A 23,031-nucleotide genomic window follows, 5' to 3' on the forward strand; every position below is an offset into this window, starting at 1 on the left:
TAATTTCACAGCCAGATAAATTGTATCGTTCGAGTTTCCAGAGAAATCTGTACTTTAATATAAATTACTCGCGCTAGCCAATTATGTGCTGATAATGTGAATATTACAGATATTTAATTAGACAAAAATTTGACAATTTGAAATATTGAAGAATCCGAAAGAAGAGCTTTCTTCGCGAAAAGAAAAGAACATGCCCGACACGCATATGTGCTCCTGGATATTGCAGCCACGAAGATACGAAGACGAAGATACATATAAGATCGCGAACAACTTTGCCCCAGTATCGGGTGTAATAAAGCGATCGTAAAAATCAGAAATAGGACGGGATAAATAAAAGTGTCAAGGCGCACTCGTCGATATTCGCCGCGGCTGATTCATCCACGATATTGGAATTCTCTTCTCTGTACGGCTCAGCGCGAACTTTCCTCTTTCATAATTCTGCTCGTCTTCCCTCCCGAGGGAGGGAAGCAGCGAGAAATTTGCATTTAGATCAACTCACAATTTTGGATCTCAATTAAGTGCAGGAGATATAATAAATAGAGTTAAAGAGCGACGCCGCCGCACCGTCAAGATTGAAGATCAACAAGACAATCTCGCATCGATTTTGTGCCATTTGCCAACGTAATTCCATTACGCATTACAAATTAATACGGACCGGAGCGCGAAACTTCCACTTCAATTCGTTTTGTGTGATTATATGACATTGATTTAATAATGCATCGACCGTGCGTTAAGTGCACTCGGAAAGGTCGAGCGATGGCGACTGACATTTTACGAGCGTGTCCGATGAACCATTTTAACCGCGCGGCGATACGGCTAAGAAGAAGTGTGTAGCATCTTGTTTTATGTTAAAAACATACACGCGACGTTAGGCTGTGGAACGACGAAGGACGAAACCGTTCTAATTAACGTATCACATGCAGTGTCACGGAATCGAGATCGCGCCCGCGTGGCGACAATGAAGCAGTTTATCTCTTTCCATTATTAATCTGCTAATCTGTCGGTTTTATATCTCATTTTAATTAGCTTAATTAATAAGCATAATCACTTATTGTTATTAAAGCGGTGGCACATTATCTTCATTATTTAAAATTATAATCGCAAATGTATATTCTCGTCATAAATCCTTTCCTAAATTAAGAATGTTAAATGGGTATCTCTTGGGTTAAATGGGAAGATTAAATGGGTTTCTTTGTAGCAAACTCGGTTTGAGAGATCAGCAGTATGAAAAATATTTTAATTATTTGCAAGAAGTGTCTTTTATTTAAATTTTAAGAAGTATGCTTCAATGTAAAACTATATTTAAAAAACTATAGTAAGGAGAATATAAATTACTTTGCGGAAGTCTTCTTACAAATTAATTAATTAAATTAATTTCTTAATTTAATTGATAAATTATTTAAATATTTTCCACTTCTATTTGAATTTTGAATTATTCTTAGTTTTTTTTTATAGTAACGTTAGTAATATTTTTTCTAACAATTTTAATAGACTTCTGTTATTTCCTCAGAGCGCCCGTACGATATTGCGCACGTCTATCGTAAAACGTAATTACTGAAAGTAACCAAGCAGGCGCCGAGAATGTGTTTTCAGGCATCCGGACTGTAAATCGAACCACCGTGTGCCATTTTACGGACGCAAGGCACGGAGTTTAACTTATAAACAAGCATAATCCACTTACAATCTTTATAAAAGTGGCCGCCAGGTATTACCCGGCACCTTCTCACCGTTAGTTGACGAAAGTCACTCTGTATGCCTTCATAAATCTACATAGTTTCCAACTAGGCGATAACTAATGAGACACTGCCTTAATGAGTTGACTGGATTTTAATGCGCTTAAAACCTCGATCGCGAAATGCATGCTAATGAATTTTATACATTTTCAATTTACCGTGCGTTTATAATTAGAAATATTTTTTTATACATTTTATATTTCCAAGTGCCTTAAATATATATTCTGAAAATATCGCTCGTTCTTTTTATTTTCACTTCCCCACGCGTGTCATCTTCCTTTGTCCGCGAGGAGACAGTTACGTATCGATCTGATAACGGCCGCACAGTTGCGCGCGACGTGAAACATTATCAGATGCTTTTATCACAGTACCGCCGTTCGTATCCTCGGGGAAAAAGAATTTAATTTATCTTTAATTTATCCATTACACAAAGCGCCGCATGCCGATATGGTAGTCGCAACAATTACTTTGCACGCTGACTCTCGCGAGGATTCCCATGCGTTGAAAAGTGCATCCGATCAATTAATTTTACGTTATACCAGACAGGATGTACTGATATACATTCACGATTATCAGGTCTAATTGCAGAAATGCGCTAATTGTCCGCTTTTTTTTTTTAGATGTCAGATGTCACGTAATGACTCGTAAAGGCGTATTCGCTCGATAGCCCGTTCCCGGGGGACCCTTCTAGCAAATTACGTCCCGTAAGTTCCACCTTTCATTTGCAAAAACCTTGACAGGGCACAAAGCACGCAGCTGTAATTTAGCGTAACGTGAATTGTTGAGGGCAATTGCCGTGCAATTTGCAATGGAAACGAGTTAATATCTTGCAAAATTATAACGTGCGCAATTCCGATATATCATTAGAAATGAAATTTCATACGGTAACTGGCAAGTAACAACGACGAGGACAAAGTACAATGATACAATTAAAATATGAAACTCCGGTGAATTTGCCATATGTCGCACTTGCGCGTTTTTATACATTCCTCGTTATTGTTACGAATTATTAATTTAATTTTATTTGAAATATTTAATTGCGAGCTCACAGGGCAGGGGAGGGGGAGACGATCGATGTTTTTCAACGAGGCAGTAGCCTACCAGAATGCACCATGTGTACATATGTGTAGTCTGAAAATAGCAGGTAACGCGTCTACCGCTGAGGGATGGGCATGGGTAATGCGATGTTTATCCTCTTCGCCATAACTAGCCCGTAGTATAAAGTCGTCAACGGTATTTTCATTGAAAACAATGCGTCTACCCCGATGAAAATGGCTATTGGCCGAGTTAATCGAAGGAACTCCACGGGGAAACATTCAGACTTTGCCAAATGATCGATTCAAGAGAACTGACTACAAATACACCGCTACAATTTCCTGTCTCGGACATTTCGCCTCCTCTTTCTCGCGACACGTGTCGCATTTACGTCCCGCGAAAGCTTCTTTAAAAGCTTCTTAGACTATTATTCTTACAAAGATAATAACCTCGCAATCTCCAATCCTATTTTTACCAGGCAAACTTAGAAAATATTTCTCTCAGTAGTAAAATATATTTTTTTGACAATAATATTTTATTATCTTATCTTTATTTTTCATTATCTTATATTTTATTGAAAATAGGAAATACGGAGAAAATATTATTCATCGTGAGATACATGGAAGGGAACGTATACCTGTTACCAATTTATCAAACAGTGCATTAAGGGATACTCGGTGACTACGTAGAAAAGCTCTGTCCATCTATGGATCGATTCGCGTTTAATGATTAATGAATCTATCAGTCCGTTCAGTGGTTCTCCGACACTTCTTTTTGTAAAAATCGTTACACCTGCGAATACACCAAAGCTCGCATAGATACTATAACATTTTCCCTCACCGGCAGTGACAGCAATTACGTAATTAGTTGCCTAGAATAAAGTCCGCATCGGGAACAGATGTACGGTATCGGCACAAGGTATTATTCTTATCTACGTCAATAAGACACACGATACCAGCTGGAATCGCGGTCGGAATCCCCCGTCACGTTAGAGCCGCCATCATCGTGTAGGTGTGCATCGCGATCAATGCGTTGCCGAAAATAACTCAAGTCCATCTCAAGGTATTAATGCCGGTAAGAGTCGTGCAAAAATGTCAGACGCTCTGGGTATTGTGTATTCTCCGTATCTCTAATCATTTTTATCGACATTTATCCGATAGTTTCGACGAAACCTAAGAAATTGCTTATTTATATACAAATTGTATATAGTCATTGCTTATTCATATACATTAGTAAATTGTATATATTCATTGCTTATTCATGTATTGATAAATTGCGTTTATTATATTCAGTATCCCGATAATTTAACTGTGTCGCGATGTCGATTAATTTACGATAGCACATCCGTTTTCACAGAATGGAATAATACGTGTCGAATAATTTGCGTGAATCACCGTTGTGAATTATTCGGCGAATTCGCTCATATGCGAAGAGCGACTCGACAAGATCGTGACTAATTTATCGAGCGGTTTTAATTATTAAACGCCATCAAATATAAAAAAAATTTTTGTCGTAACCGTCAGGCCTTAGGCAAATCGATCAATCATGGACAAAATTGCGTGTTTAGAATGCTCGACCGTGATTGGTTGATATGCTTACAGTCTTACGGTTATGACTTAAATTTTTCTATGTGTGACGGCCTGTAAGCCCGTATCGCACTACACATTGAAGATTGAGGATTGTAACTTGAAGATTAGAATGCGACCAATCAGATAATCTTAATCTGTTTTGTTCTGATTGTCGAATTCCAATTTCTAATTTGCAATCTTCAATCTTCAATGCGTGATGTGACACGGGGTTTTTTACACGGACTCCACGGAATACCTCTTTCCTAAGCGCGCCCTTCAACGGCTGCTGCTGCTGCGGACCCCCGTTCTCCAGCAGTAGGCTCTTGGTACTGCCACTCTTGACCCTGACGCTGCTCCATCTCTGTCGCGGCACGTCCGTCACTCTCTCGCCGCGATCGCCCTCCCGCAACGAGCCGCCCTTAACGCGGAGGGCGCTGAGAACCGCGGTCGCGGGACCGGGCGAGACCGGGACGTCGAGTTGCCCCAAGAGATGCTCCGACATCGTACGCGGAGACTTTATGCAGGTCATCGTCGTTGGAGCGAGCGTGTTTGCCGAGGAGACGGACTTGACGAGCAGATCCTTGCCCTCCTTCTTCCAAGACGAGAGCTTCCTGCCGAGGGACAGGGTGTTCGGTGCCGAGGTCGGTTTCTGCGACGAGCCGGAAAGGTCGTCGGGAAAGGTGTCCGTCTCGTTGATCACGTGGACGTTTTCGTTGATCACGTGGACGTTATGCTGCTGCCTCGTTAGAGTTACCGTCGTGGCGCAACAGGAGTCCTCGTTTAAGCCCAGAAGACGATCCTCCGCCGTCTTGGGATAATAATCCTTGACCATGGAGGATCCGGGGGCGGTTACGACTCGCCGTCTGGCGCCGAACTTGGGTATCCGGTTGCGGCAGACGCTCGATGTCGTTCTGACGTCCTCGATCAGAGCGTCTCTCTCCTCGGACGACAGTTCGCTCTCCTCCTGCAGATCCGAAGAGGTGCTACCGCTGATCCGGATGGCGAAGCGTCCGCTGGTACCAGCGGTCGAAGTTCCAGCCCCTCTGCGGCTCTTGGAGCCGGTGATGGTCTCGCACGGCTGGCTGTGCAGCAGGTTCTGCAGGTCGCGCTCGTACGACGACGAGCTGGTCGTCGACGTCGTACCGCCACCACCGCCGCCGACGCCGATCTCCGCGAACACCAGCCTCCGCGCCGCCGTGCCGTTCGTCGACGTGGACCTCGGCAGGAAGTCCCGCTTTCTGCGCGTGTGACCGGAGTTTCCGATCTCCGAGCGCGCACAGGTCCCGTCGTTCTCCAGCGAGAGGTCGTACCCGCCGCGAGCGTTCTCCTCCTCGTGCCCCGACTCGCCGCGACGAGAGTGCCCTCGATCCCTCCTCTCCCTGGCCGTGATGTCGTTGAGCCCCTCGCGGCTGGATCGAGGACCCTCGTCGGAAACGCTAGAGTCCGCGACGCTCGTCGAGTCCTGCCGTTTCCCCTCGATCGACGGGATCTGCTTCCTTCTTATCACCACCGGCGGCGGCCGAGCGGCCACGTTGACGAACGTGGGCGGATCGAATGATGAATCCTTCACCGAGCGCAACGCTATGCGTTCGTCCCGCAGCTGGGACGAACCCGTGGGCTGGGACTTCGACAGTTTTTCCTTAAACAGCTGAATCTTGGCGAAGTGATTATTAACGATCTCGCTTATGTCAATCGCCCTCGCGATTATTTACTCGCGGCAAATGATTTTTCGCAGGCGCCGTATATATTTTCGACGAATCCGCGAAGAGATCCGTGGACTAATCGTTCACTCGTTCACGACGAGTAAGGCAATTAAATTTAATTGAAGTAATTTGTTACTGATTATCGTAACCTCTGTTATCTGGTTATTTTCTCGCAATGCAAAAAGACAAGGCAATGCAAAAAAGAGCATTGATTTAAAAGTTCGACGCTTTGAAAGACTGTTGGGTTAACGTTCCGTTACGCTTCTCGTCTGTGTGCTGTTCTTTTTGCTGATATTATTTCCTCTTTACGCTTCAAGCAAGAAACCAAATATATGTTGAACGACGAAGCAGACTTTCTTTTTTGTGCTTATTAACATTAAATGTTGTGCATTGTTACTAGGACGTGTGCGCATCTGCCAAAATCACTTAGTCGGCTCGTTCCTGGCGTAATTCTCTGTGCACTCGTAATTACTATCAATAATAATTATTAGCTTCTTATGCGGCTTGTAACGTAGAAATAAAATTTCTCAAATATCGCAATCCACGTTCTCTCTTCCGCAAAGTTCCGCCTCTCTTAATTTAATTAAAAAATTGTTCTCTCTTCGCCTCAAAATATCGGTATAAAATTTAAAACGATGATTGCGTGCGCATGTGTGCGTGTGTGTATGATTGGCTTAAACTTAACTTTCCTCGTCGGCGCGTCGTCGGAGATCGCGGTGTTAATAATTAATTAGCAATAAGTAATGGATGGAACGTCGGCGACAGTCTCGGAAAAGATAACTTTCTGAATCAGTCTCAATTGTTCTTTTCCTTCTCTTCTTCACTCTCGGTTTAATCCCAAACGCCCGCGAAAAATATTATTCAAAATCGAGATCACAACGGAATGTGTTTGTAAAGAGATTCTCCTTACTCAGCACTTTACTCAAGCGTTTCGAGCGTAACAAATACTCGGGGTGTCTCGATAGAGGCGCAACGGGGATGCGATGAATAATTGGCAATTAGTAATTCAGCGCAGGTACAAACGTTCGTGTAAGCCCTCCAGACGGCGAGACACAAGACGTTTGCGAAATTGGCCCACTTCCGTCGACGTCCTCGATGGATTTGGCACGGGCTAATACTGGGGTGTCCTTCGCGGAAGCGCGAGGCGGCATAACGTATCCGACGACGCGTTCTAATTTCCGGTCGACGAAGACGAACGTGCACCTCGTAAATTTGCTTAATGATGAGTTTAACCGGACAAAAGGACACTCGGCGGCATATCGGTCAATCAAGTAAATTGTCCAGCGTGATCGATCCTCGCGATGATGTCCGCTGTCCCGATCCGATATGCGTAAATTGTATTAGATTCGGACATTGGAGAGTATCTCATCCGGAACGAAGCTTCATGCTCTTCTCCTTTCAAAATATAACGGCGAGATTTATGAGAAGATGAACATAACTTACGACAGTGATTTCTCAGATTGATCACAACACGGCAGGATGAACTGTGTCAGCGTGGTTGTCACGCGTGTGTGCTTTTGTTTTTATAAAACTTTAAATAGAACAGTTTTCCTTAATTTCGAGCCCAAAGCTCGTTAATTATCACTTGCATTTCGTTGGATTTACGTGTCACGAGTGTATATATCGTATACACGGCGAGAAGAGATCTTTTCCCTCTTATTTCCCTCTCAAATTTGTGATGCATCTGTTGCGCCACGGCATATCCACGGTACGTAGTCGTTCGGATTCGCTTGACAGATCGACAGGACGGAGTGCGTACGGTCGACTACCGACGAGTCCATAGTCTCGGGGCGTGCTACAGCTGGCGGCCACCAGTAGGATCGAGGACAATGTCTCTGACCGTAAACACGCTTGCACGGGAAGGTATGCGCGTTCGCGGGGTCCAATCGTTACCAGGGATACATCGCGCACGAAACATAATTCTTATTCTCGAAAATCCTCGTGCCGACTTGACCTTCCTTTTCACAGTCGCGTAGCGACGACCAGCCCGGATGACGACGCACCGATCTCCAGCGTATGTAGCACGTCGTGTACGTAGTCCCGCGAGCACTGTCGACTGCAACCGACGCGTCCCCTCGTCATCCCAGCGTCAGACCAGTCCGTCCGGGTCGAACCCCCGTACGAGCGCACTGCGGCCGAGCGACTAACGCGAGAGGGACGTTCGTGCGGAGTCGCGTCGCGCGCTCCAAAGGGTCGCGATCGTTGTTCCAGCCGACATTTCAACTTCTCGTTTCCGGGGAAGGGAGAGACAAAGACAAAGAAAGAGGGAGAGAAAGGGAGAAAGGGAGGGTCAGAGAGACAGACAAACAGAGAGAGAGAGATATATATACACAGAGACGAGAGAGAGAGAGTTGGAACGCAAGCGATCTTCCGCCCTCGGCGAACTCTTACGCGCGAACTCGCACACCGTCCCTTCTTCGTTTCTTTCACCCTCGGTGTCGTGTCAATGCCGGGAGAGGCAGTCGACTTTTTCCTACGTTCTTTCAGCGTCGCGTCGTGTCACGTTAGCTTCGTTTTCGATATGCGCGCCGCGCTGGCTTCGTTGTCGTCGCCCGTCCTCGCCGCCGCCGTCGCCGCCGTCGTTGACGACGCGACCCACCTGTACTCCGGGGGTCCCTTATTGATTGGCGGCCCGAGCCTCGGCTCGCGCGCGCAGCGCGCGCCTCTACGCAGACTCGGATCCGCGAAGATCACCCCCTCACCCACCCTGTTCGTTGAGAAGAATGCGCGGCGCCGAGCGGCGCAACGCGAGGGCGAAGCAGCGCGCGGGACGCCAGCTGACGCCGCTGGCCGACGTCATGCGAAGCACCCCCATTGTCGAGCACGGCGCATTATGAGAATACAAAATGCTTCCTCGCTAGATACGATTGTTAAAATGTCACGTAGACTCGTGCATGGGGTCATGTAGATAACGTGTTCCGATTACCTATTGATTCTGCCTCCCTTCCAAAGATATCGAAAAGAGGAAGAAAGCGTTTCTGATCGTACGCATAAAGATTTCTTTCCGTGTCCTTGTCGTAATATACGTTCAGGATTCGTCGGTAAATGCGAAATCACATGTTGGCTCATACTCGTGTATTCTTCCATAATTTATATAAAATTTTATCAATAAATTATTTAAATGAGACATATGTATATGTCTCATTTAAATAATCGCTAAATGTCTAGGAATCGTGCGTGTCGTACTAAAATAAATCTCTGCGTGTATATGTATGTGTTCAATTCGTACAAATGGGATATACACGTATATCTGTATGAAAGCGACATCGCGAGTTTCACTCTTGGCAATTTATAACGCGGTCTAATATATTCAGGCGCGCGATGCTATCAGATATACCGCATTTGTTCGTGCATTCTTGTCGAAAGGAGAGAAAGTTATTATTCATCTTTCCGATTGCATTTCACTCTATCTCCCGTTTTGATACATACTGGACTTCTAATGTCCTTCCACCCAGCGTGCAATAAATCGAATGTGCTATAAATTTCAACGGGATATCTTTCACCGACCGTGAACCTTTGAACGATCCGCGCATTGAACGGTCAGTGCTTCTTCTGTGCGGCTTACAGAAGGCAACTATGATAATATTTATTTTTGTCAAACGGAACAAAAAAACCGCGCAAAGCGGACGAACAGCGCGTGAAAAAAATCGTGTCTCGTTCCCGTTTGCGGACCCACTTCTCGTTTTCCCCTTTTTATTTATTTTTCGCCATTCAATCTTTCATAAAAGAGCGAGGCATTCGTCACGCAGCCGTGGGATCGAATTTCTCATCGTAACGAGCTTTTTCTACTTTTATTTCACGCCGCTACCACCCATTCCGTAGGCGTAGTCGTATTATATTTGATGGGCGCACTTGTAATCGTACGATACTACTGCTTTCTGTGCCGCCACGGAAATCGACCGCGACCTAGATAAGGATCTATCCCTCGTACATTTTCTCCCGATAAAAACTTGAGATAGGAACTCGTGTAATTATATCATCGTAAATGCAATTCTTTGCATTGTCCGCGCAGGCAGGTGTTAATATAAGGGCTCTCTGGAGAAATGTTGCAATCATAATTTTTATGGAAGTCATGTTTTAAATGTTGAAAAAAACGTTGCTTGTGCACTGGTAGTGGTGAAAAAAAAGCTGCAACGTTTTTTCAAGAAGTCTCTCAATTATTTCTTTCGATTAATTACACTGGTCAACAAATAAAAAAAAATTGTTTGGAACATAAGCCAAATAAAGTAATTCTTAATTGTTTTTGTTTATCCCATACAAAAATATCAGTAAAACTTTATTGTTATCTCTGTACAACTTTATTGTTATCAAAGTATTTATCAGGATGTCATTTTTAATAGAAATATCTGCTTTATTTCCTTCGATCTACTTTTCTATTGCAAGATGGATTTAAAGTTTCCTTTTCTTTAGTTTTTTGTTTCCGATCATGTGAGAAATGATGCGTAACAACATATATAGCATACACATGAAAAACCTAACTTTTATCCTGATTTCCAACTTGACAATTTAAAGATTAACGACTAGTAAGCTTTCTTCAAAGTTTTTGTAAGCGATTTCACTTTGTAATTTTATAACGAAACAGTCGCATACGTAACAAAATTTGTTTATACAAGATCGAGAAGAATATACCATATTTAGATTTTCAAAAACTAAGTCCTTTTGATGATACAAAAATAATCAAGAATACGCTACGATTTTTTAAATATTAGACATAAAAAATAGAGTCACTAGAAAAGCACAAAATATAAATTTTATCAATGTTATCGAAATCTCGTTGATCAGTATTATTAATTCAATTCAGTTAGAATATCTGATTTGGTATCCATTTATTTCTAAACGGCCGTAAAAATTGCTATTATCGCTAATTCATTACGAGATGTCAGATGACAACAAATGCGAGGGTATTATGTTTATAGCCATTAACATCTCCGCATTATTATCCCTTCATAACGGGAGTATTATCAGGGATTTCATTCCCGTCTGATATGTTTTCAAGGAAATAATCTCCTTTGTCTGCAAGTATGACACAAACGGAGAAATCCTCTTTTCGAAAGAATTCTTTTTCCAGCGAACTAACGAGAGATTTAGCGTAATTCTCGAAAGAAGATATTGCTGTTATCCCGTCAGTGCTTTATTGTCTTTCCGGTTCTGGCTTTTGCCAGGGCGGATATAAGATTCATGAAGATAAGTCTAATCCCCGGCGACCTCGTTTTTCCCGAAACGTCCAATAGGCGTGATATTTTCCGGCTGGTCGACGAGGTATAAAGTTATAATGTGAGAAACTTCAGTCGCGCGATGCGCTATTCCCGGCACGTGAAAGACGCGGGCGTGGATTTATCGCTTGCGAGGGCGTCGCGGAAGGATTAATTAAAAAAATTAAGACAGAGCGCCCTTGGCGTTTGGCGTGCATCATTGATCATGGTGTGCGCGCGCGCGCGTGCAAGCCATCCCTTTTAAAACACCCCTAAATCATTCCATCTCAATCTGGGTCACAAGCTGGTCCACCGGCCAACACCAGCGCCGCTGGAAAGCGCTGCATTCCGGAGCCATCGATAAGCGCCAACCTAGTTCGCACATTCGCGCTTCCGTTTATTGCGACTCGAGGAGAGAAAAAAAACGAAGGACGCGACTCTTCGTCTCGCGCGTGGCTGGCACGAAGCATCCAGGAACTTTTTGATGGCTTTCGAATTACAGAAATTAAATTACAGCCGGTTCTCGCTACACAAACGCGGTCTCTTCTCCCTCCCGCAAAGCAGCTCCGCGTCGCGAAGCTCACTTCCAATTCTGTGAAACTCATAGTATACATATGTTTGCCATGTGTTCCAGATTCGGAAGCGGCAAACAAATCGTAATGTAAAGCCGCGGTGATTTAGAAGTCGAATTTTCCATTTCAGTGAAACAACACCTATCGAGCTCCCTCAGTACGTATATCGTGGTATTCGCTATAGATACGCGTATAAATGGAGCGACGCATTTCAAAAATAGAATCGTCGGTAAATGTTTAAAAGTAGATAATCGCGCACAAAGTTCTTACTGCGTTATCAAAAATATCATAGGGCACAGAGTACTCTATATGTATACATCACCTTTAGCGTTGACTCATGCAGCCGCTTATATCAACCTACTTTGCGAAAGAGCTTTGCCGTCGTGTATGTATTATAATTATTATTGTTAGAAGTCGGAGAATCTCGAGTAAAAAGGAATTCGCGCGGAGAATATATATCTTGGAAGCGATCGGAGATCCGAGTGTGAAGCGATAAATGCGCAATTCTCCGCCGCGCAACACACGAATCGAATCAAGGAAATTATCGGACTCCGATAGCGAACGCTGACGGACAGGGGGTTGTCGACCCCCCCCCCTCCTCCCCGTACGCAACCAATCCCGCGTAAACGTTCGCTCTATACCTCCGGAACGTAACGCATAGCTCACCTGTTCCGCCCGCGGCTTGACATTTTCCTCCTGCTCTTTGCTGAGATCTTCAACAAGGTCGTGGAGCAGCCTGATGTCCTGGGGGCTGGGGGAATCGACCCTACCAGCCCCCACGCTCATCGCACTATGGGGCGCCAGTTCACACGAGTCAACAGCCTCCTCCTCCTCCTCCTCCTCGTCCTCCTCCTCCGCCGCCGCCGCCGCCTCCTCCTCTCCCACCGCCGCCGCCGCCGCCGCCGCCGCCGCGCTTCTCTCGCTGTCGCTGTCCCAACAGCCCTTAACCAGAGTCCACTCCCAGTCACCGTCGGTCACCCTTCCGTCGTCATCGCTCATTTATGGCATTCAAGCGGCTTCGAGCGAAATTCTCGGACTCGGCGTCCTGCGAGAAGATTCTGATTCTTCAAGAAGGTTTTTGATCCTCGCCTCGAGACGGGTTAATTATTCCAAGATGCACCTGGCTGTGCAGGACCAGTTTTCTCTTCTTTATTCGATAAATGAAGGCGCGCGAGAGGCGCTTTATTCTTTCTTCAGAGTACACTTTTTTCTCGGGCGACTCTGTTTGCTCGTCGGCGGCGCGGTAACACTCAGGGTGACTCAACTGTCGATTTAATTGACTACAGTGAAAAAAAATTATAACTCTCTTATTCTTATTTAAAGTGCGATGATTCTTGACGCGTTGCTCCTCGTTCTTCCTTATCTTGTGGCACACAAAAACGCGGCAATTCCTCAAATGTTTATCTTTTAAAACGGACGAATAGCTCGAGATGCGTTTATTGTCGAATCAAGCAGTGTTCGCAGTTTCGAGATTCATGAGCGAATCAGAGAAATATGTAAGTCCTCGCGCGCATCTTAATTTGTAGCACTTTCGTTCGCTGGTTGGTGCGCGATATGTCTTTTCGTTTCTAAAAATTTATCATTAATTATCGTAAGAGTTAAAAAAAATTATCCCTTAAGTAAGACACCAGACAAGTCGGTCTTTTTATCAAGTTTCGCGTTTCCAAATTTTATTTACGAAAACAAAATTGTAGTCTAAAAAATAAAATTGTACTTTTTTCTTCTTTCAAATTTCAAGGAAATATATAATTCTGGAATACGAATATATTCAAAGGTTTTTCATAGCAATCTAGTTAGATAACTGTTTCTAGCCCTTCCAAAATTTGCCAAAAATTTCTTGCCCAGTCTCTGACTTAAAGACATAACTTTCTTGTTAACGTATACATGTTTAGCTGCGAAACGGTTATGGAAGAAATATTTTTATGAACGAAAACGTTGTCGCGTTATCGCGTGTTTGCGTGCGTCAAGTCGTTCGTTGCGTATAGTTAGATTTTACCTCCGGTGCCTCAGTTCGATAGAACTTGAGACTTTTGCAAAGTAATGCAAGGTGTGGGGGCATTTTGCTCGTTTGACATTTAAGAAAACGAACAGTTTTCTTTCTCAAAAAATATTTTTTGAAAACAATTATAAATAACGATAAATGCATGGTTTTTAGTAATAATATCGAGTTATTAAAATTATTATTATAATTATTATAAAAATAAGCGTAGTTCAATTAATCAATAATACATATCTAAAAATATTGTTACTCATTATTATTATTAAATATTACTAAATATTATTCAAAATAGAATTATATGTATATATATGTATATTAAAGGAAAGTTTTTTTCATTAAAAGAAAATTAATACTTTGTAGAAATTAAATTGTGCGTAGCATTGAAGTGGAGGATAAAGATGAGTTTTGCACGTTTAGAGCAAACACCGCGCAAGCAGGTTTTTGCATGATATAGCCATTTTGCATTCTTGATAAGGGCCCCACGATGGCGAAAAGTCCATCATGCAACCGATTTGATTTGCATCGCTGTAATTTTACGATCTTTCGTGGCTTATGCTAAACGGTTATTGATAACATCGAAGTTAAAAGCTTCCGGAAGCTATTATTGTAGCAAGCTCTTTGTGATGAACATCGCAAGCGAACACGTGCAATTAGTACAAAATGAGCGATCGACTGACTGCACAAATGTCTGGCACAAAATGAGCAGCCGGATGCACGCGGTGCTAAACGATACAATCACCCTCTCTGTGAATTCGCAATTGTCGCGTGTCCGATTACGGCTAGCCATTGTCCGCTTCGATTCCTATATACACTCGGCGTCGATAATAAAAAGTGGGACTTAAGCCGACTAGAGAAATAATGTAAAAGTCGAAGGTGGCGGGGTGGCACCGCCACGGTGAAGGCGAAGTAAGTGGATCGTGCGTTTTCGTGCCTGTTGGCACCTGCATGTGCACCTGCACACACGCGCATATGTACGTGGGCGCTTGCAGGTGTGGGTGGTGTTAGCATCGCGACGCAAGGACGCCAGTCATTGATCAACCTGGTGGCTATGACCTTCGCCAGTTGACAGCGTGGTAACGTGGCCGTGTGTCGCCGTCGTCGTCGTCGTCGTCGTCGTCATCGTCGTCGTCGCTAACACCGCCTATCCTCGCGGAGGGAAAGGACGAATTAATCCCACAGGGGGAGAACGTTTCTCGATCATCGCCTGTCCCAACGTCGGTTCGATACGATTGGCAATTAATCTCACGTCGGGAGTGCGGTGGTCCCGAGCCGTTTCAAGTTACAGCTATAGCAAAGGCCGATTGATTCCCCGACGTTATTCGAATGTTATACGACCAGATTCGTGCAGAGAGCGTCTTCTCAACGGTTTTCTCCGGGGATCAATGTTATTGCTTGGGAGAAGTGAGTTCGTGGAAATCAAATCGTTATTATATAGGTGTCCCATTATCTTTTTATATTACTTTAATCGCCCCAAGCGATTAAATAATTCTATAAAATAAATTACTCAAATATGTTATTAAAAAAAAAAACAATAATTAATTTAAATTCAAAAATTGATAAAATTATTTTGTCACATTAATTTAAAATTACAAAAATATATATTTCTCTAAAAAAATTATTTATAGTAATGAAAATAAAATTTAAATTCAAGACTCTTTGCGAATGCTTTTTAGCGGGTTTATTATCGCGTTAGTTTATTTTATCGCGACTTTATGCGCCAATGTGTGGATTTTTAGAAAATATTTTGGCAGTTGCTTCATGTCTCTCTTGTGGAGTTATCGATTTTGCTAATAAAAGGAAAATGGACCCTTCTGGCTTTAAGCTTGGTGTAACTTGAATCTGCACGAAATTAATTTTGATCCTCGTACTCTGGTCGTATTCTCACGAATGAGCTCACTGTAACGGTCTGAAATGAGATTGAACACGAAGTCCCGGCCTTCAAGGAAGCTCAGATTTCTACATTCGCGAGATCTTTTTGGGTGCGTCCATTTCAAGTCGCAATCAAGGAGACATACATGGTTACTATACATCGTAAAGTCTTTTGTTTTCAGCTTAATTTCTGAGAATTTAGATCGTTAGAACTGAATGAAAAATTATTCCAAATTAATACAAGTAATATAAATTCTACAAGTTCAATTATTTGCGATAAGTGTGCGAAGCGACAAAGCGAAATTTGAAATTGATGTCTTTAAACAACAGTATTGAGGATATTATAGTTTAGATAACAAACTGTCTAATTGTACGTCAATTGCATTAGAGAAGTTTGAACGTGTGAACAAAGCAAAAGTTTGCGACAGCTTCGTGATCGCTTTCAGTGGTGCTAAGATGTGACATTTAATGTAAATGATCGCAAAGCATTTATAATTTAATGAATACGCAACATATATAGAGATATGATAGACAAGAATAACAAAAAAAGCTTGCATTGAAATAAAACTCTGTTCGAATAAAATATATCTGTGACTTTCTAAAGAAATTATTTCTTGTATAAGGACAGAGATAACACAGACGATTTCATACTGGAGAAGCTGATTCGATAAAGGCAGTCGCCATTTTGTCGGGGACCCCTAGGGCACCGCAGCCCGTACGCAACGTGTGGCATGAAAGCACAGAGGAGCACGTGGATGGGCGCGTATGTGACGTATGTGACGCGTTCCTTTTGCAGTCTCTAGATTGCTCGTGTCACGACCAAATCCGGAGCCACAATCCGTTGCATGTCGTGAATTTATGCAACGGGAGAGCCGCGACGAATAGGATTACGTAAGAGAATGATACGCAGGGCGTGTCAAGTTCAGATTGATCATGTAAAGATTTTTTTCTTGCGCGACAACGAAGTTTTTGGAGCGGATTTTTTTTTCGTAGCAAAGAAATTCGGTTGCGACAATCTTTCAAATCTTTGATTGTCACGACCTTTAAGTCTGTAATCGGTAACGTTGCAGGGATGCAACGATGAGACACTCTGCAAAGACGTGGATGATAGATGATACCCGAGGGGAGATGGACAAAATTACTTGGCACAGCTTGCGTCAAAGCACCGACTCCGATTAATCTTAATAAATGAGGAACAGTATATATTGCTTGCAGTATATATATTGACCAAGCAGAATCACCGGTGGATTCACTTCCGTTTATTAAAAATTGTGTTAGGTTTCCAAAACTATATGTACAACGGAATTTTAAGTGACCCAATAAATTTTATACAGTTATGATTTTTGTATTATTCATTTATTACTCTTATTTCAATTTATTATATACCAAATAATTTCAAACAAAAATTGAATGTTTCGAATTTGTAGCGTTTCTAGGTAAAGTACCATTTTTTATAGCAATAATTTTTTCTATCTTCAATACATTTCAAAATACGTAATCAAATCATCACTGTAAACATTTTTCCCTATATGTCTCCGATACATTTAATTGAAATGCGTGATCAAATCACTTTAACATTTCGCGCGTTATTCGACGACATGCAATAAACACAGCAACTTCTTCGTTCATTATCGTGCAAGTATTTTTATTTGTACTTTAAACTTTTATATTTTAGAGAAGCCTCGTTTAAAGCACACGCTCACATCGTTCGCGGCTCAGCGTTCACTGTCGCCATCGGTTGAAACCGACTCCTTCGTCGTTGTCGTCGTCGTCGTTGAGTGCTACGGTTCTTCCCCCTTTTCCTTTCAGGGCCTCGCGATCGATTGGCGATCTCGCGCTATTTTGACTCCCGCAAATAAAAAAAACAGTAGCCTATCTCACGAAACGCGTCCTGGATGTCCCGAGAAATCGCGAAAGCATCGAGAGGCCTCGGATCCTCGCGATCATCGGCGACTACCAAACGCGGACCGAAGTATCGTCGCGAGTGACAGTCTCAATTTTAGAAACCGCGGCTCGCGAACGTCGGCGAACGATTCCGATCACTCGCGGCTAGGTCGACGTGGATACTGCCGATCGGTACCACTCGATGTTCTGTCATGATTTCGCGTGAAAACGTGACGCGACGCGGAACACGCGCTACCGTCCATATGTATCTTCGCGGGACGGGCTGGGGCGCGACGTCGAACGAATTGATCGGCGGGTCCTCGCCCTTGCGTGGAACCCGCGGAGACGCAAGAAGGATGCGTTCTTGTTTCACCGTTTCGCATGTGCGATCTTCCTTACGCCGAGAACGTGGACGGAGTGTGGCGAGTGACGGAGTTACCTGCCAGGCGGAACGGGGGACACTGCGACACTGATCAGGGCGCCGTATAACGGGAAGCCTATGAATTTCTCGAGCCCTCTCGCAACCCTCTTTTCCCTCTCGCTCTGGCACGCGTGCGCCCCCGATAAATCGCTCTTCCTTTCGCCTCTCTCGCGCTCTGTGCCACGGCGGGCAATCCGCCAGCCAGAGAAAGAGAGAGAGAAGGAGAGCGCGCGCGGATTCACTTCTTCCTCCTCGACCGCCGCGTCGTCGGATTGACGTGGGCATCCGTACTTCCGGTGCGCTTTCATCCCAGCACCGCGGAAGACCCGGATGCCCGAAGCGCGATGCAATTCCTTGCCTTGTTCTTATTTCGTTGGCGCGGATGACCGAATTTATCGAGTATTTGAAAATCCTGGAAACATCGCTATTGAGATCCTCAGTGGATTCTATAAGTAGTCACGTCACGTTGAGAGAATTACATTGTTAATGAAGCTTCAGCTCGTCTTCAGAAGAAAAGACCGATCGATAGGAAGGAGTGCGGACAGATCTATCGTTTCTTAAAGATGATCGATTGTCCTATATAGAAACGATCTCAGTTTCTCGTCTAATTGTGGCTTGGTCTTCGTGAGAGAAGAGGATTAATTGGCGTTACAGTCACTTAAGCAGATAATTAATTAGATATCAATTATTCGCGAATGTTCGTGTACGCCGCTCATTCCACCACCGCTCCGTTCGTTACGATCAATTCGCTTAAATTTATAGAACGTACATTTATATCGCAGGGGACGTCATGTACCATCTCGAAATGTCTGGCGCGAGAGCCATTAATTACCGTTATTAATTAATCAGTCTCGCTCCAATTGTAACTTCTGTTTTCCTCCTCGGTCGTAATTTCTCGCGAAGTCGGTTACGCAATTTCGACTGAAGTTAGAACGAAAAATATAATAGCGGGTCCGATATCGCGAGAGAGATATTGGGGATCTGCCTCGGGATCTGCTTAGAGTAAGCGCGGAATGTCAGTTATTTCGATGTTTACGTGGTACTAATTATTTTCTTACTAACGACTGCTTGGACGACGTTCACGTCGCAGCTGCTTCTTTCTTCGAAGCTGCAATTTCTCGGAATAACATTGCGAAAGCGACTGGACGATCTCGCTAAACGAGCTCGCACGAGTACTATTTTCGGCATTGAATCTCAACGTGTTTTTACGCGTTATACGATGTGCGCGACGAAAATGGCATAAATGCGACTGCATGCGAGATTTTATCGGGTCGCAATTTCTCGATTAGATTCACTTAAGCACCAAAATGAATGTTTCGAGTGAATGTCGCGTTGGAATTCCGCGACAAATTTCTAGATATTTATGTTAATAAAATGTAGCAATATTTCTCTCGTCACAAAGTCAAAGCTAACTAAGAATTATGTCGCGCAGTATATATTCGCAAAATAAAGAAAAAAATGTCGTTCATGCGCGGCTTTTTAAAACGAGAACCTCCTGATGAAAAAACGTCAGCGCCATTGCGCGGACGGGGAAAATTGATTTATTGGCGTTGGTATAATTATTGCAACAACACCTGAGTACATGATAAAAATCTCTGCAATGTTACAGAGATATCGATTATCGATATATCGGAAATTTGGTGGCCATTCTGGTTTATATAAATAACAGAGAACGCAACGAGAGAGAGAGAGCTCCATTCTCTCTCTCTCTCTCTTTCTCCTTTCCCGTTGAGCCTCGCCGCGAAATGATGTGCCTGCTGAAATGCCGCCTGCAACTTGCGAGGAATAGCATATCCATAATTCAGACACTCGTACGGAACGTGACGCGACTTGTACGAAGTAACGATCTAAGTTGACGACAATGCCAAAGCAACGCATAAATATATATGTTACGACTTCTTGGAGGCCCATGGCGCTTCGCCACGACTTTGCCGGGCAAATTGGATTTGCATATTACAAAGTGCGCGATATGTTTCGAGAGACAGTTACAACGTTAAGGGAAATACACCCTTAATCCAATCTTAATTGCCTCATGCATGCAAGAGCGCGGTATCTCGCGCTGCGATAATGACACGGTGTGTAATACAGAGTGTTTTCTGATTTTCGATAAAATTCCGAGAAACTTGATTTACCTGAAAGTCTTCACGCGCGCTTGTCACCAGATCGATAATATCTTCTAGGAAACGTTATATGTTTGGAGCAATGCGAAATCACATCGATCATGTACTGTATGTTTAGGAAAATTGTTTTCCGCGCACAAAATGTCGCCATGCACAGCTTATTCACTTATGCATAACGAGATAGGAATTTCTGCGGAAACAATTTACTGTAAATCGAGTATAAAAATAAAGTAATTCTTGTTGATATATTCGATAAATTCAGCTATCGGATTACGTTAATTTTTTACTACGTCAGCGGGATTGCCTTTCATTTCGTTTTACTTTAAAGTCCACGTCACGATGCAATTTAATTTTTTTTCTTCTTCACGCGGTGACGCTAATCTAAACGGATCGAAGTTGGTATTGCAATGTTATTACTTGCGTGACATGTATAACGGATTTATCAGGGACGCTTTTCCAATTTCGCACTTCACCGATAATATTAATTTGCGAGATCCCAACGGGGCCCTTTTCTACTTGCGCATCGCTTTCGCGAAACCGCAGGTTTTTTTGATTCTGCGACGGTAAAATATATTCGCTATATAACGTCATTTTGCGAGAGTCCCACGCTGCGGGAGATTTCCACCTACGAGACTGCGGCGCAGTCGGATTGGCGCCAGTCAGGGCCGTATTAACGTAAGGCAATGTGTTTGAAGCACGTATGCAAATAATCCCCTTTTGCTACCTACCTTTTTCTCCCCCTCCCTCTCTCCCTCCGTCTGTGCGCTGCTGTTTGGTTGTTTTGCAATATTTGAAAGTTCGCGCAACTTCCTATCGCATTTCTTATTCATCGTCTACAGTCACGTGCTAAATGTGCAACGAGAAGATTCTGTTTTATTTAAAAAAATATATTTATCTTCTGCGATAAAAAATAACACAAATTAACTCGATGTGCAAGAAATATAAAATGATAAAATTATTTTTATCGTTCGATAAAAAATGTCTGCAAATATATATAAAAAAAAGAAAGGAAATTTTTTGCGCAGTAATTTAACAGCAAATCGTTAAAAATATTTATATAACATGTTATTTTATTAATATTGATCTTGTGATTGTTACTTGATTCATTGTCCTTTAGCTTTTAATTGATCAAAACGATGGAAGCAATAAACTACGCATCAGAAATCGATTAAATACACTTTCTTATTACGGCCAATTACGTAATTCGTTTCTTGTAGACAAAAATTCATCCCCGAAATGATGTTCCTCGGACCATCAAAAATTCGTTAATTTGGCGAGAGTATCTCGTGACGAAAGCACGTTTCACTCGGCTAGGATCAGCAAATGAGATTTAACTTCTCGACGAATCCCTACATCTTTAATTCACGAAACTGAATTACATCGAGTGCGGCCGAAGGTAGTAGTCTTTGACCCGCACCAAGGAATGGCTGACGCTTTCATTTCCGGAAAGCAGTTTTACGCCAATTTCAATTAATGTCGGACAAATACGTCGCCGTGATGCTTTTAATTTCCTGCCATCCCCTCGAAACGTTCTCGATACCACGCGGAAACTCCAAACTTTCTATATGATCGCACAACGAGTTTATGCGCACGAGCATTATACTCGTAACAAAGAATCCATTTCTCTGAATAATTCCACGTAACAATTAATAGAAATGCATGTTTTTTAACGCTACGCTTTTTCTCTAGATTTTCCGCCCTATTTTCCCACATAATTTCCGGATCCTGCTAACATTGCTGACTAATTATTTGATGTAGAAATATTTCGCTTACCTGAGCAACTTTTTCTCCCATGTTTGGTGTGTGCATCGCTCCTTGAAAATACTTCGCAGATCCATTGTCTTGTAAGGAAAACTGTAATGATAAAAAAGCACGTATTAACAAAGTTATTAACAAAGTATTAATAGTATTAATATCTTGTGTGTGAGGCTAATAAAATACTAAATATAATACTATATCAAAATATATATCCATTCTTGTTACATTTATTAATTAAATAATTTCATGTTTAATTGATTAAAAAGTGATCTTGAAAATAGGATCTAAATACATAAATAATCTTCGTGTTTCCGACAATGGTAAACAACTTACTTTGTGTTTAATGGAATCCGGTCCCATCTGACTCAGAGACGGCGACTTCCTGTCCCTGGACGTTCGCCATTTCTGCAAATCGCTTTCAGAAGCGACGCCAGGAAAGATTTTCGAATGTTTCGCTGCTATAAAAAACGAATGGCAGACGTAAGTTTCCTTCATACACTGTACCACGTGAAAGGCGAAGTGATATATTATCGTTATCGTTAATCCAAAATCTATAGGCGCGAAATACAGGCTCGATCAAGTCAAATCTATTCGAATCTCAATGAATCTCTGAAACTGGCGACAGCGAGTCTAATGAGCTAAAGTCACAAGACCAATCGTATTTATGTACATCGCTAATCGACAGACTCTCGATTTATTTGACGAATTATGGAAAAAGCTAATAGTGTAGTAATCTAATACGAAGACAGGCACGTGTGTACTGTACATATCTTTATGTCTAAATGACACAATTCTTCCGGCCAAGTTTTATAATAGTACGCGCACTAATCTAATGTAAAATACAATGATACAACGAAACGATCATAGCGCATCCAAACAACTTAATTCTTGTTTTAAAGTGGGCGATGTTTTTACAATTAATTTTAACATCGTTATTATTATATAAATAATATTTGTTAAAAAAATACAGTCTTGATCCTAAGCACCCACACAATTTGACGTAAATGTTCTGTATCTCTATAACGAAAAATAAATTAAAAATCAAGCTAAATTGAAATATATTTATTTTTGAAGTATTTTTGTATTATTGAAAAATATATTTTTTTAATAATTTCAATATTTTGTTAGTCCTCTTTTATATCGCTTTTTTCCAAGAAAACGCAATAAGTTAAGAATG

The 23,031-nt window shown here is 42.5% G+C and overlaps 1 protein-coding gene across 1 annotated transcript in view; it reads right to left on the reverse strand.

The window, feature by feature from the left end:
• LOC105462575 (potassium voltage-gated channel subfamily H member 2) overlaps nt 1-23,031 on the reverse strand; it is a 102,374-nt gene that overhangs the window by 23,744 nt on the left and 55,599 nt on the right. Inside the window, exons 8-10 of the mRNA XM_011709272.1 lie at nt 22,188-22,312; nt 21,870-21,950; nt 21,273 (exon numbers count right to left, since the gene is read on the reverse strand). Of these exons, the coding sequence (XP_011707574.1) occupies nt 21,273; nt 21,870-21,950; nt 22,188-22,312 (207 nt within the window). The remainder of the gene's footprint in view (nt 1-21,272; nt 21,274-21,869; nt 21,951-22,187; nt 22,313-23,031) is intronic.

Source organism: Wasmannia auropunctata, unplaced genomic scaffold (assembly GCF_000956235.1).
Source record: "Wasmannia auropunctata unplaced genomic scaffold, wasmannia.A_1.0 LD336097.1, whole genome shotgun sequence".
NCBI lineage: Eukaryota > Metazoa > Arthropoda > Insecta > Hymenoptera > Formicidae > Wasmannia > Wasmannia auropunctata.